Source organism: Nestor notabilis, unplaced genomic scaffold (genome assembly GCF_000696875.1).
Source record: "Nestor notabilis isolate BGI_N333 unplaced genomic scaffold, ASM69687v1 scaffold22686, whole genome shotgun sequence".
Taxonomy (NCBI): Eukaryota; Metazoa; Chordata; class Aves; order Psittaciformes; family Psittacidae; genus Nestor; species Nestor notabilis.
In genome coordinates this window covers 37,784-52,769 of record NW_009933628.1, presented here as the reverse complement: position 1 = coordinate 52,769, position 14,986 = coordinate 37,784, and the positions used below count along the sequence as shown (strand labels likewise).

General features: G+C 39.3%; 1 protein-coding gene across 1 annotated transcript in view; it reads left to right on the top strand.

The window, feature by feature from the left end:
• The first annotated feature begins 6,235 nt into the window (after nucleotides 1-6,235).
• The window catches only part of VRK2 (vaccinia related kinase 2), a 34,908-nt gene continuing 26,157 nt past the window's right edge, over nucleotides 6,236-14,986 (top strand). The window contains exons 1-5 of the mRNA XM_010016976.1: nucleotides 6,236-6,283; nucleotides 6,775-6,844; nucleotides 7,662-7,749; nucleotides 7,888-7,996; nucleotides 9,423-9,515. Coding sequence (XP_010015278.1) covers nucleotides 7,673-7,749; nucleotides 7,888-7,996; nucleotides 9,423-9,515 — 279 coding nt within the window. The 5' untranslated portion in view covers nucleotides 6,236-6,283; nucleotides 6,775-6,844; nucleotides 7,662-7,672. The remainder of the gene's footprint in view (nucleotides 6,284-6,774; nucleotides 6,845-7,661; nucleotides 7,750-7,887; nucleotides 7,997-9,422; nucleotides 9,516-14,986) is intronic.

Sequence of the window (14,986 nt, the reverse complement as noted above, 5' to 3'; positions counted from 1 at the left end):
AGGATTTTTATAAACTCAGTGGAGAGAAGAATATTAATAGCAAGCCCCTGTAATTAATAGCACTATCAGGTAACTGTCTGGTTAGGGATGGATTTTTCTTAACCTTCAGATGTTAGAATGCATTTCAGCAAAGGTCTCATTGTACCTGCAGGTGTGAAGCTTAGTGTGAAAATAAATTCACTGGTAGACAAACACCACTTCAGGGAAGAGACTTTATATCTTGTTACTAATATTAAACTGTATAAATACAGAGATAGCAAGCAGATGATCTAATTGTTCACCATGTCTGTAGGCAACCAAATCATAAATTGAGCCTGATTTCGCCAGTCAGTGGTTACTTAGAGCTGACCACATGGTACAGGATTAGCCTGCACCATCTGTTAAAGAGGAAATACTCCCTACCTCAACTTGTTCTTTCTCATGGCTGCTTCCTCTTATATGTCTCCTCTTTCTTCTGTTTTTGGTCCTCTGTAGGCTAGAAGTCTTAACTTGGAAAGCATAACTCATTTTAACACAGTAGCGTAAACCTGTTACAAAGTCTGCAGAGATCATTACTATTATACTTGAGTGTTCTGCCACATAATGTGTTGATTTGTTTTGTTTGTTCCATATGTATGGACATATGTGATTTGAGAGTCATTGTCACAGAATCATAGAATGGTTTGGGTTGGAAAGGACCTTAAGATCATCTAGTTCCAACCCCCTGCCATGGGCAGGGCCACTTCTCACTAAACCATGTTGCCCAAGGCTCTGTCCAGCCTGGCCATGAACACTGCCAAGGATGGATGCTCTTCATTAGTCCACCTTGAGACCCTGGCATGTGAAGTAAAACTAGAAAGTCAAGAGAGCAGATTTGGTGTTTGGGTTTGGTTTATTTTTTTTCAGTGGGGGATGTATTTCTGAGCAGTGTTACATGGTAACAGGAAGAGCTTCGGCTGAAAGATAGGGCGCCTGTTGCCTGTTGGAGGACACTCCTTTCAGATTTCTTTGGCGCCTCTATCTTACTGACGCTGGCATAGTATCTTCTGAGTAGGCACCATGTCAGACTAGTGGATGGGCTGGAGCAGAATCTTGCCAGAAAACAGTGTGTGCAGCAAGTTTTAAATATAAGAGGCCTAGACTCCCATCTGAAAGTGTTGTAAAAGCAGACCATAGATAGCTTTTCTGCCTGGGGTTAAGGGATGTGTCATATCTATTCCAGCTTAAAGTAATTAACTGAAAGTCAAACACTGGCTTCCACTGTTGTGGAATACAAAACTTTGGCTCTAGTGAATCAAGATTAAGACTTCATTGAAAGATGAGTTGGTTGATGAGAAGCTTGACATGAGCAGGCAGCATGCGCTTGCAGCCCAGAAAGCCAACTGTATCCTGGGCTGCATCAGAAGAAGCATGACTGCCAGGTCAAAGGAGGTGATCCTGCCCCTTTACTCTGCTCTCGTGAGACCTCACTTGGAGTATTGTGTACAGTTCTGGTGTCCTCAACAGAAAAAGGACATGGAGCTGCTGGAGCAAGTCCAGAGGAGGCCATAAGGATGATAAGAGGGCTGGAGCACCTCCCGTATGAAGACAGGCTGAGAAAGTTGGGGCTGTTCAGCCTGGAGAAGAGAAGACTGCGTGGAGACCTTAGAGGAGCCTTCCAATATCTGAAGGGGGCCTACAAGGATGCTGGGGAGGGACTCTTCATTAGGGACTGTAGTGGTAGGACAAGGGGTAAATGGCTTTAAACTGAAACAGGGGAAGTTTAGATTAGATATAAGGAAGAATTTCTTCACAGTGAGGGTGGTGAGGCACTGGAATAGGTTGCCCCAGGACATTGTGAATGCTCCAACCCTGGTGGTGTTCAAGGCCAGGCTGGACAGAGCCTTGGGCGACATAGTTTAGTGTGTGGTGTCCCTGCTCATGGCAGGGGGGTTGGAACTAGATGATCTTAAGGTCCTTTCCAACCCTAACTATGCTATGATTCTATGAAATGTAGTGAAATCTCCTAGCAGTACAGAATGTTTTTCACTTGGGAGGCATTTGCAGTTACCTGCAAAACAGTTTAGCAGTTGAGCACCATTTTCCAACAAAACCAGTTTAGCTGGGACTTGTGGAAGGTGGTTTCATAAGCATGGTATGGAGATAGATGTAATTTCTGTAATAAACCCCTATATTCATAAAGCTACCTAGAATAAGAATCTATACCAAAACCATGTCATATAAACACTGCTCAGGAAAGAGTCCGTCCAGGAAATGATGATGTACCTTAAAGTAGCAATATGAGCAGAAAAGCAGGTGTTCCTTGGGCTGCATTAAAAATGGACTGCAAACACCCTTCAAGCAGTGAATATTTCAGTTCTTGGGAAATATTAGATATTGTGAAGGCAGTGGAGAGAAAGTGATGTCCTTTGTTCTTCTTGGTATCTGTATTTCCCTCCATAGGCAGGAAACATCCAAAGGTGCGTGTTAAATAGTAGACACCACTGTTGATTTGTGTACGTTTTGGTTTTAGTAACTATATTCCAACCCTGCATCTTGGGTTGGTTTTTATTGTTAGATGCTTGGAGCAACACTCCCCCAACCCCCCACTTAGTTAGCCATTGAATTTAACAGCTCTTGGCTTGACTTAAACAGGGTCAGAATTTTTCCGACGTTTTTTATGGGTACCCTTCAAAGTGTGGTATTTCTGAGGTTAGTTTTTGTTCCTGCAAAAAAGTAAACTGCCCATGCTACTCCTTGGCATTAGTTAACCAATGAAACAAAGCAAAAACCCAGCTAGCAACCCAAGAACTTCTGAAACCAATTTTATTCATGTTTCCCAAACACATATATCTTCCAAATAGCCAGCAGTGGCAAAGACACCAGCTGTGGACAGGAGCAGGGATGTTTATCCAAACTGCCAAATCAATGCTGTTTTCTTTTCCACTGTGTAAACTTTGTCAACAAAACTGGTTCTGTGAGAGCCATTGAAAATATTTCACCATATTCCAAATGCGACTGCCACAAATGAACTGCTAAAACTGCAACAAGCACGTTTGAACTGGCAAATAGAATTGGCACGGTTCTTTGTCAGACTGCATGCAATTGTGCTGTGTGGTTGTGGGATATCAGCTCATCCAGAAACACCCTTTTGTTACCATGTCTTATTAACATTTAGAAAGCTCCATTAATTAAAGTTGTGGCGCTCGGCAACAAAATGAGTGGAATTTACCATTAAAGTGGATGATAAGACTGTAGCTGCTGTGCCTGGGTGAAACTAGGGAATTCCGGACATTGGTTAATTTGAGGTGAGTTATTTGCTGTGTTGTGTAGGCACAAGAGTTGGAAATGATGATAAAGAATGTGAATCTTACTGCACAGCTTCATTTTGGAGTGCATGTTAAATTTGTAAGCTTTTCACTGGCATGGTAGCTGTGACTGTGGGATGAAGGGGAGGAAGGGAAAATAGAGCTGTGTGCCCTTTGCCCTTTGCAAGTGTTCTGTGAGACTCATCTTGGCATGAGATAGAAACAGCCACAGCCCCCTACACAGCTTCATCTTGCACCAGTGTTCACAGTTAACAATTATGCAGACATTGGTTCTGATTGTGTACATACATCAACAGCACCACCCACAACCCCCCGCCCCCAGATATAAGGAGATTGTGCATCTCTAGCTGATAAAAGCAATGTGAACTGTAAACTGGGAGCTCTCACACTTGTTATGCTATTTCAAGATAACCTTTGCAAACATAATCTTGCCATATAGTGCTCCTGGTACTCTATGTATGTACTTATATGCCATCAGAGACCTCTTGCCTATCAGCATTGCTTTCCTGCAGGGTCTCTGCTTACTGTCCTGCAGTCTAGCATTTAACTGCTTGTAATATTATAAATAGCCATGTGCTACCACACAGAACGAGGCTAGCACATGGCTAATTACAAGTATACAGTAATTAACTATGAGCTAAACTCGCAGGAGAGTATGTGGTGGTGGTCTATGAGGTATGTAATCAGACTGTTTGTTAAACCTTGGGAGCCTTTCCAGTCTGTTAAGTAACTATACATAGTAATGAGACAATTTTTTAAAAACCATTTATGTTTATTTATGGGCACAAAAAAATTGGTCTGTCTTATTTCTGAGCTGCACTAAAGTGCTGCTGCCTGATATCTGAATGGTTAATTAAAATGATGTAACACAAGGTACACATGCAGCTCCTGCTTAGCTGTATGTATGAGATTAATTGTCGAAGCCTTATCTGTGTGAAGTTTAGAGTGTTATTCATTGTGAATGTTACACCTTGTTTCATGGATGTGCAGTAAACCCAGTAATACCATTTCTCCTTTTGTAGATTTGAATGTCATGTTACTCAGTTTGGGGAGCATCTGTTCCTGAATCTTGTTGAGCTTTGCCTGACTTTTCTCCCTTTTCACATTGTAGTGACTGCCAGTTAGTTTCAGTTGTATTTTTCTTCAGGATGTTCTTTCAGTGTGACTCCAAAACCCATCCACGCTGGCACAGTGGAAGAACCATGGGGGTCAGGCCCTTTTGCTTGGCTACCTCCTGTTAATTGCTCTTCTTCATTACCCTGACAGCTGTTTCTGTCTGTTCCAGATTACCATGAATGAGGCCTCTCTTTAGAAAATGTCAAGATGTCTACAGGGAAGTTAGATCAGACTCTTTCAAATACATTTAAATTTGATTCTTCTCTATACCCATCAAACCTCTGTTAAATAACTTGGTATTAAAATACATTTTCTTATACACAAGTTCTCTTCTGATCTGTGTCAGTGAGCACATCTAATTCTGTTTGGGTAATGTAATGTTGTTGAATACCATGAAAACACATGGGATGTGTTCCTTTAAACTAATGTCTTCAGCTATTAACACACAGACTACATGTGTCAGACAAAGACTCAAGCACTTGTGTCTTAATTCCCAGTTCAGTACAAAAACGTGGTAAGAATACAGTTTACCAAAACTTCCTTCCTGGTTGTATGATAGTTTCTGATTGTCTTCTGAATGTGACCACTACTTGTTCCAGTCCATGGATAGTTCCGACCTTCCAGAGCTACTGTTTTAGGATAAGTTCATTTTATCTTAATGTGTTATTAACACAGAAGCATTCACACAGGGGAGTGTCAAGCAGAAGGTGGTGGGGACCCTACAGGTGTTTGGGGTTTATGTGCTACCAGATTCAACCCAGTTGCTGCATATAATTGAAGGAAGATGGCAGCTGAAGGAGTCTGTTCATTGTAAAAATATTTTTATGCCCTGACCACCAAAAAATATAAGCTTTGATGGTTTAGTGAGATCCAAGTTTACTTGATTTTTATTGTGTGAATAAAAGTGGTCTATTTTTGTGTGTGCTGATAGTTGAAGTGTTTCACACCTGGGCTGTTGTTGGTATTAGATCATTACAAGAAGTTTGAAAGGGACATTTATTTCCTAGGAACTGTATTCTTTTTTAGTTTTTTTCAGTGATGATTCTTAAAGATGATTTAGTCTCATTAAATTTTAATCCCAGTGTAGCTCCGTGTAGCTTCAGTAGTATCAGAGAGAACTGATAGTTCTCTCAGGGTCAGAAGAAAATAGGATTGCATTGTCTGTGCAGAGAGGTTCTGTCTCCTGGGCTGTAATTGGCACATGTGGTCAATTATTGTTTTGAAATCTGTACTTGCAGTTGGAGGCACAATCCCTCGTCTCCCCTTTAGGCAGGTGGTGGCTGTGCTATTCCTAGCTTAGGCCAGTGTCTAAATAATGTCAGAACAGAAATCACGGTTCTAGGGCCAAATTAATTTGTAATAGAGGGGAGCAGACAATCCTCTCCAGAGGCGTAATGTAGGTCACAACTTTTAAGTGGTGTCTTTGTCACGACAGTGAATTGACAGCAACCAAATACAGAGGTTACCCAATTGACTGGAATGACTTCAACATAGTGTGTTATAATGGAATACCTCATTGTGGTGCAAACGTGCAATGGGGACATCCTGCTTACTCCTTAATTAGCATTGAGGGGGAGAGTTCTGAAAATGTGGGTTAAAATTGCCTCAGTACTTGTTGATTAAAACTTCCGTGTGTGTGTGGTTCGTTTCGGTTTTCTTTGAACTTTGCAAACGTCTGACCTTTAAAAGCAGGAATTCAGACAAAATGTTGGGTATCTTTGTCGTGTATTTTCTTGGTCACCTTACTTAGCATTAACTTGGTTTTTAGTTGCAATTATATTTTGTTGCATACGACTTGATCCCCATCTCTTTCTCATTTTGCAGCTTCGCCTCAAACTCATGTTCCTGTAGAAGATGATGCAGTGCATGTAATTAAAGTGGTAATGTGTAGATCTCATTTCTAAATTATTAACTTGTGCACAGTTCTTTCTCTTTATTATCTGTCCTTAGTGTCAGCATTGAGTCTGTATTGCATGCTTGTGCCTTTTGTTTTTTCTCCTATTTTTTGTATCTTGATATACTTTCCCTGCTTGGGGATATTTTTGGCATTTCTGTGACACACAGTGTTTCCTTGACTTGATTCTTTCCTTTCCTTGATTATTGCCCTCAACAGTTTAGTAAGGAAAATCAGGATATGAACTTAAACACACCTCATCTACAGTATTTCTGAAAATAGTGCTTTAAATAATTCCTGAATCTGAGTTATTTATGAAAATGTGTGGCCAAACAACTTATTAAAATGATGGCAGATATGTTGGTGGTGGGGGGAAAAGGGGAGTTTCATCCTCTTGATTTTCTCATACACTTTTCTTGAGAAACCCTTGTCTTTTTGATGCATTTTATGATACTGAGTTTGTTTATTTCTCAATAGGAATATCTTGAAAATGGCCCCTTATTTTCCGAACTGAAATTTTACCAGAGGGCTGCAAAACAAGAACAGAGTAAGTAATGCATCAGTTCTGATTCGGGTAGATTTAAGAGCAAGTTTGGGTTTAACTACTTCTAGTAAGAACTGTTGTTGATAGTGACCTCATTTCATATCTGCTGACCTAATCCTAGTTGGTGCTGTAATAATTTTAGGTTGCTATAGATTTCATTACTTGGATGTCACCCTCCTCCTTTCTGGTCAGAGGGGAGAGCAGAAGTGTGCCAAATGTATTCTGTGCTCACTGCAGAGTGCACAGTGAATGGACTCCAGAGAGGGGCCAGCCTTAGAACAGAGGTACTACATGGACTAATTGCTGAGTGTGTTTCTACTAGTAACTATTTCCATGTGCAGAGCTAAGAGTGTGTGTAATCATCACAGGGTTTAGTAGTAATCAAGGCACTTGATTCTGCAGACACTTAAGCATGGATGTGATTGATTCACAGGAAATGTCCTAAAGACTTTAGATGACTTAGATTGCTGGTAGACATAAGCACTTCTGATAGCTTGAATCATTCTGTATTGAATAAAGTAGAGTTTCTGAAGGAATTGTTTCTTGAGCTACTGATAATTGTTTGTCTGCCTTCTAAGGGAACAAAGTACCTCCCTGATAGAACAAAAACTGTTGCTTGTTTTGCAGAATGCAGAGAACTTCAGAGTAGAGTTATGGGCTGACTTGTTTGCTACACAAACTGCCAAATCATTACTTGTTTCCTTGTTTCATTCAAAGTCTTGGCTTGATAACTAAAACTAAACCAGCAAAAAACCCACACTCCAAACCTGGAATTCTCTAGCTTTCTTTAACCAATGTTATCTCTTTATTATTATTACAGTAAGAAAATGGATGGATCTCAAAAAAATAAGATGTTTAGGAATTCCAGTGTTTTGGGGATCAGGCTTGGCTGAGTACAAGGGAAAAAGGTAATGAAAGATGAATTGTAATTAAGCCTCAAATTGACTGAAGATCCATTTTCAAGAAAATGGAGATAAGTCCTTTCAATTTGACACAAACTTGGAGTCTTGTCTTAAAGGATTCCTCCCTCATATATTTCCTGGTAGCTATAGATTCATGGTCATGGAGAGACTGGGGGAAGACCTTCAGAGAATCTTTGTAGATTGTGGAAGCAGATTTAAGAAGGAGACTGTTCTGCAACTTGGGGCACGAATGGTATGTACACAGAGAGGGGAAATTGCTATGACTCGAACTTGCTGAGTTCTACTAGAAAATTACCCTCCTGATATTGTTCTTTTAGGTAGCTCTTGAGTTTAGAATGAAACGTGTAAGTGCTAGGTATGTTCTTATTTTTAATCTTTTTTTAATAAAAGGAGTATTAAGTAGAACACCAAGACCTCCTGCAGACTGGAAGTTGGTGGGCTCCAACCAAATTTCTTTCTAATGGTTTAAAACATAGACCACGCTTCAAAGTGAGTGTCTGCAGTGAGATGTGTAAGCCTATTTTTATGCTTTCACATGGATTATTTTTTCCCGGTGTCTGAAGGTAGCGTATTAAACATCCATTTTTGTCAAAGTTCACAATCTCATGCCTGAATGCAAAATCCTCTGTGCGTTTGCTGAACACACTGATTGTACAGGCAGGATTAGGCTGTGGTCTACAGATACTAGTTTTGTTTCCATATGTGTGTAGAGTGGCACATACCAATGGAAGATTGTATATGTGCTCCTTTGCAATATCAGTTGTGTCGTGAAAGACTGCTGTTACTGAGGAGAGGTGCACAGCAGATGGAGTAGAGCAATGGTCTTAAGTTGCAGAAAGAGAAACTGAGTAAAACGGAAAAGTTTTTACAGAAAGTGTCTTGGCACTGGAACATCCTTCCCAGAGGCTGTGAAATTTCCCTCCCTGGGGACTTTTAAAACCTGACTATTCATTGTCTTTTACAGCCTGATCTAATTTATGTTAGTCCTGCTTGAAGCAGGGGATTTAGGTTGGACACCTCCAAAGTTTCCTTTTAACCTAAATAATAATAATTAATTAAAAAAAGTGAAGGGCTTTTGTAGTCACGTACTTAACAAACTTTTAACACTGTTTGTACTCTCCAAACGCCAGGATTAGATTGTCCTTTGTGTGAGTTTCCAAGTGCAAACATGTTTTTTAATAACAATTAGAGCTATTTTGTACCTCAATAAGGAGCTGAAGGAGGAGGAGGATGATGCAGGGGGATGGTGACATGAAATGCAAGTCATAGAATAACTGGCAGGATCAAATATAAACCTTCAGGACTGATTGAATATGTACTTTTTGAGAGCCCCATGTTCTCAACATTTCCTCCAATGTTTGTAAAGTACTAGTTTCATTCTTGCTTTACGACTTTAGAAGCTGGTACTCGTAGTAATTACACAGGGATACCTCATGGCAAAGTATGGCTTGTTTTTGATTTGCCTATGTGTCTGGTGGGAACAGACCCTGTGGACAGAGTGGGTAGTCGTTGTGCTCTAACTCAGAACCAATTTGTCAGCTCAGTCTGTGTAGCCCTTGATTTCACTGTGTAAGTGAGAAATATTTGGTGGTGGGGTTAGGGACAGAGTGGAGAAGATGATGATGATGATTTCTTTTTTGTTCTAAATCCTTTCCTAGTTGGATACTTTGGAATATATACATGAAAATGAGTATGTTCATGGTGATATTAAAGCAGCAAATCTACTTTTGGGCTACACGAATCCACACGAGGTAAATATGTTTACTTATCTACACTGTTCCTTTAATGTGTTTATAATAGTTTGATAGTTTTAAGTTATGTATATTCAGCATTAACAATTCAGATACTAAAAGAAATTTATGCATGAACGCTCACAGCCTCTCACAACAAATCTGAGAGGGGCTCTGTGGAGCTTCAGGTCTGAGAAAGGAGCAGGACAAAACTCTGCTTTGTTCCTTTTGTGCTCTGCTGACTGGGGTGCTGGTATGGATGGGTCAACTAAACAAGAGGGTAAGTCAAAGGATCTAATTGCTGTTCTAGGTTATGCCAGTTTGAGTCTGTCAGTAGAGTTTAAGGATGTAGCCCTTTCCATTGTTATTTTTGAGAAGGTCTACCTGTCTTAATATTGTATGTTTCCATGCTTGCTAACTCTTATGTCCTGCTCATCGTAATGGATATAACAGGTGAGTAGGATTAAGATTGGTGCTCTCTAGCACTCTAAAGTCTAAAGCCAGCCTTGAAGCTGAAGTGTTTTGGCGAAACATTTTGAAACAAATCTTTTGATCTTCTTACACTCCACATACTCTTACCATGTCTTTTATTTGTCTTGTATTAATAAAATCTAAGTATGCTTTTTTCTTGGAAAAAAATGTCATTTAGGAAGCAAGGACATCTCTAACTTCACTTAAATATAATGAGCTGTAAGCAATACTTCTGTTCTTTCAAGTTTTGTGTTTTCTGCTGCAGTGATGAAGAAACAGATCTTTTAAAGCAGCTCCCTGCCATTGGGGGTTGGACGATTGAACTATAGCTGCTTTTTTATAAGTTTCAAGTTAAATGTTGTAGCCAAAATTAACTTTTCAGCTTTCTAAACCCCATAGTTTGAAAACCATGATGGCTGTTTAAAACAAGTGTGGTTTTAGAAAGTAGTAGCAGCCAGTACATAATCTCAGTTTATGGTGTTTACCAGCCTGCTGAATCCAAAGAAGACGGCTGTTTAGAGGCAAAATGATCTGCTACCCAAACCCATTAACATACTCAAATGACTTTTTTTTGTCTTAGCTATTGTATATTTTTATGACAGCAAGATATGCTGCTGTTTTTCATGTTGAAGTCATTTTGGAAGTGTCCATTTACAGTAATCATAAAATTTTAAGACATGTAGCTGACTTTGATCAGCTGCTTTTGTATTAGCCACATTGTGGGGTGATATTCTGCTTTGTTTCTCATCTTTTCTGCAGGAAGATCCTGCTATACTAGTATTTTGTTTTCATAAATTCATTGACAGATTAAAAATAAGGTACTCGTGAGTTACTAGACAGAGGGTTTAGGTGGAAATATAACTCGTTATATTAAATAAATCTATACGTATTCCAGTTAAGTACTGACTAGCTTAACATGTACAAAGCGTGTTACTGCTGAGAGGTTTTGTGTAGAATTTTGTTTCAGTAAAATTTCCATTGAAATTATCCTAAAAAACATTTTAAGAAGTTCACATCCTAGTTCAGAAGAGCTCACAGGAGAGAATTCCTAATATTTGCTTGCATTTGTAAGGTATGAATTCAAGTTTCATTTCTGTGAGCTTAAGAAAACTCAGAGCTGTTCAGTAGTTACTCAGATAAAGCTCCCAGTCATGGGCCCCAGAAATTCTGCAAGTGGCCACAAGTCTGCTGATTTCACTGGAGCCATGATAACTGTAGCTTGCCAGTCTACAGTTATGTGCATAGTGATGATCCTAAATGTATTTTAAGGTAATGTACACTGTATTTAGCTTACACAGCAGGGCTGGGGGCTTAATGGGACTGTTTCTAGTCAAATAAAATTTTTTTTTCCAGACACAGCTTTGACAATACCTTGAAACACATTTGCTCTGTGACTTGTGGGGCATGAAAAGAAGGACTGACCTCACCAACAGCAGAGCTAAAACTTTTCAACTGGCAGATCTACATATGCCACTAGTTGAATGTCCTTCCTCTGGAGTTGTTGACTCTCTGCTGCCTGCCCCATGCTTCAGTGAATGTTCTTTACTTGGGTTAGGAGCAGCACTAGACAATATTCTCACACGGATTCAGGTACTCAGAACAGTACATGTCTACTTGCACAGATGATTTTGCACTTGTCATGTTGTGGCTATTTGCATGTGCCATTAATTTGCATGTAATTTTGCCATGGAAGTTGCTTCTTCCTGTTCCAAACGTGTCCAGTTCCTATGTAAGTCTTCATGATGTTGTGACAACCTTTTCTACAAATCAGGCTGTCTTTATAACGTGCTGGTGAGCTGAATGTATTATCTGTTTACCAGAATAGTATCAGTGGAGCATTACCACTGATTAAATATGACAACAATATGGAATACAATGTCCTGTATCCTTCAAACTGTTGTCAGAGATGCTGTATTTTAAGTTGTCGATCTTGTACTACCCTTAGACAGTTCAGATAAAACCTCAGATGCTGTTAGTGCTACCAGATGTCTATAAAGTGTTTTATCCAACCTCCTCTCTCTGCTAAAATGGTGCATAGCTAGATTGCCTTGGTCTTGTTTTATTACAACAATGGAACTGGGAGGTAAAATGATCAACCTCATCTCATAAATAGGGAGGGAGAGCATCTAGCCAGTGGCAAACTCAAACTCAGGATTACAAGCTGAGACCTGTAGCTCCAGTGGGAGTTGGCATAATAAAGCTGTCTGACCTACCAATTTCTGTGGTGAGGTCTTTTAAAGAATTCTATGCTAGTGGGTCCTTTTAGGGTTTAGGGTTTTAAGAAAAAATAGATTGGAAGTGTTCTTTAATTCCAGAAATTTGTTTTTAAAAGAAACCCATAATTAATCTCTTTAAGATACATATATTCAAAATGTATTTCCATATTTTTATGTTTATATATTCCATATGTTTTGGTGAAGAGAGAAAAATCTGTTCAAAACACATGTGTACCTTTACACTCAACTTTGCTTTTTTTTTTTGTCATTTAGTGGCTGTTCGTGTGAACTGTGATGTGTGAATTTGACTTCCTGCAGTTCCCAAGAAGATCATTTTTCTATGTTAGACTTTCTGCTGCTACTTTCTCTCTTTTCTTTGAATTAACCTGGTAAATTTACACCACAGCCAATAACCATCCTAGTTCTGTTTTTGAAAGAATGTGTGAAATCCATACTGCTTTCCCCTACCTTCTGTGGCATAGCAAAGAAACAAATAAAGGTCCTGTCACTAGCTGACCTCCAAATGATGTTTAGAAATGGTTTCAAGATCAGAATCAACTGACCTCAAAGAGCAGCTTGCTGCAGATGTATTCAGCAGAAGGGAGTGAGGCCATTCAGTGAGTTACAGGTCAAAAGATCAATTCTCTAGTCAATATGTTTCTGAACATGGACCCAGCACAATGACTGACAGAGCAGGAGTGATGTACTGAGGGAAGCGCACAGCCCGTGAATCTCAGAGAGGCCTGAAAGAAAACTTGAAGCCATCAGACCTCTACATTACAGAAGCAGCAAAGCACTGTCTCAGTATTACAGTAAGTTAAAGGTAATTTGGTGTGTAGCAGTAACTGTTTGTATGATCAAGCAGAATAAGCAACATTGATACAAAGCTCTAAAAGAGAAATTCAAATCCATTAAACTCATTTAAATTGTGGTGCTATTACAAGGGACAAACTGTCACCAGAGAAGCTCTTAGAATCAGAATTTTTAATACATTAAATTAGGCTTGGAAGAATGTCCCTTCAAACCAATTACCTTGTATTTTCTTTTTCTTCCCGTATGGAATATATGGGCAGACATGCTGCAGACTCCAGTCTGCACCAGACATTGCCTGTTTGGATTTTTAAGCTGTAAATTTAAATTGCATTTGCACCTCAGTTCTAGTTTTGATTTTAAACATTCCTTAGACAAGATAGTTACAGAATAAAACTCCCAGACTTGATTATCATAGATAGCCCTAACTGAAAAACAAAAAAGAATACAAAAATGTTAACTTCTAAGAGCAGCTTTCAGTGGACTGGCAGAAGATACAGAGCTCACACATTGATCATAGGGGAAAAGCATGCAGGAAAGCAATTCCAACTTTAAGCTGTTTTTCATTGTGAGATGAATCATTGTGATTCCTGCTCTTTAGTCCAGTATGACAGATATGACAGATTTGCTAAAGGGAAGATGAATTGAGAAAAATTAAAATCTTCTGTTCTCCTTCGCATGTTTTTAGGAAGGATACAGCGTGCAGAGACACCATACAGAAACAGTTGAGGTTTAACTCATGGCTACACCCCTGATCCGAGATGTAGTTTCAGAATCAGATGGCCTTAATTTTCTTTCACCAATCCCACTGCTACATTTGGATAGAACTGTTTACACTCGTTTGATTTCTTTTGATAGTAATGCCCCAAATAACTTGGAGTTCAATTGATTCCAGCATCAGGACTTGCCACTGGCACGTCACGGAAGATTTCTTCCCCACTTCCCTTTGTTTAACCTGCTTTCCTCCTTGACTTCTGCTTTGTGGAAGATGCTGTTTCTGTTCCAAACACTATACTTCAGACTTGCTGTCCCGACATAGACTTCAGTCTGCTTTTACCTTTTCTGTATTGTAGTGTCCAACTGAAGCTGACAGCAGTATGGCCATTAGCAACCAATCTGCCTCTTGTTAGTAGGTATCTACTTAATTATTTACAGCACATTACATAAGCTGAGTAATGGAACCACTGGAAAGCAAATGTACGAAGAAAATCACTGTATTGTTATCCTTTCAGCAATAAATCTCCTGCTATGTGTACTTTGAGAATGCCATGAGAATCCAAAGTGCCAGGCTTATAGCTTCCCAAATCAGTGCAGTTGGCTTTTTTAAAATACATATATATATATTAAAAAACATATGAAATTTGTAAGAGTTTTATAAGTTTAGCAGATATTTAGCACTTCAGATATAAAGCAACATGAGGGAGTCCTGCACAGGAAGGACAAAAAGATGCTGAATCTATGGCTGGGTTCTTGTGCATATCAGTAATTACTTGTGCCTGTGTGACTGTTTGCATGGAATTAAGTGTGAAGACTTTAGAAATCTGCCTCCTGATCTGTAATAAAATCTATTAATAACAGACCGTGCTATGCACAGCTGAGTCGAGTGCAGACTGGGATGTGTAAAACAGAGGAACTTGAACAAAAACAGGAGTTAAAATAAGTCAGTGTGTGGGAAGGAGTGTACAGTGTACCACAGCTAAACCCAGCTGTTCCAGGCTTATGTCACTATTGCACCTTCATCATCCATGTTACCACTTCTTGTTTCAAGTGTCTTGTTTATCTGACTCTGCATATGTTTTGTCCCTGTTTTTTTTGTTCTTGTTTTGTTATTCCTAAGAAAAGGCATGCAGCTGAAAAATACTTGTTATTGAAACACATACTAACACTGACTTAATTTATCTCTATAATCTTTATTATTAATCTTCTTTTCCCCCTCTGCATACCTTTAAAAAACCTGCAACAACCTACAACTTCATTAACTACTCCTACCCGCTG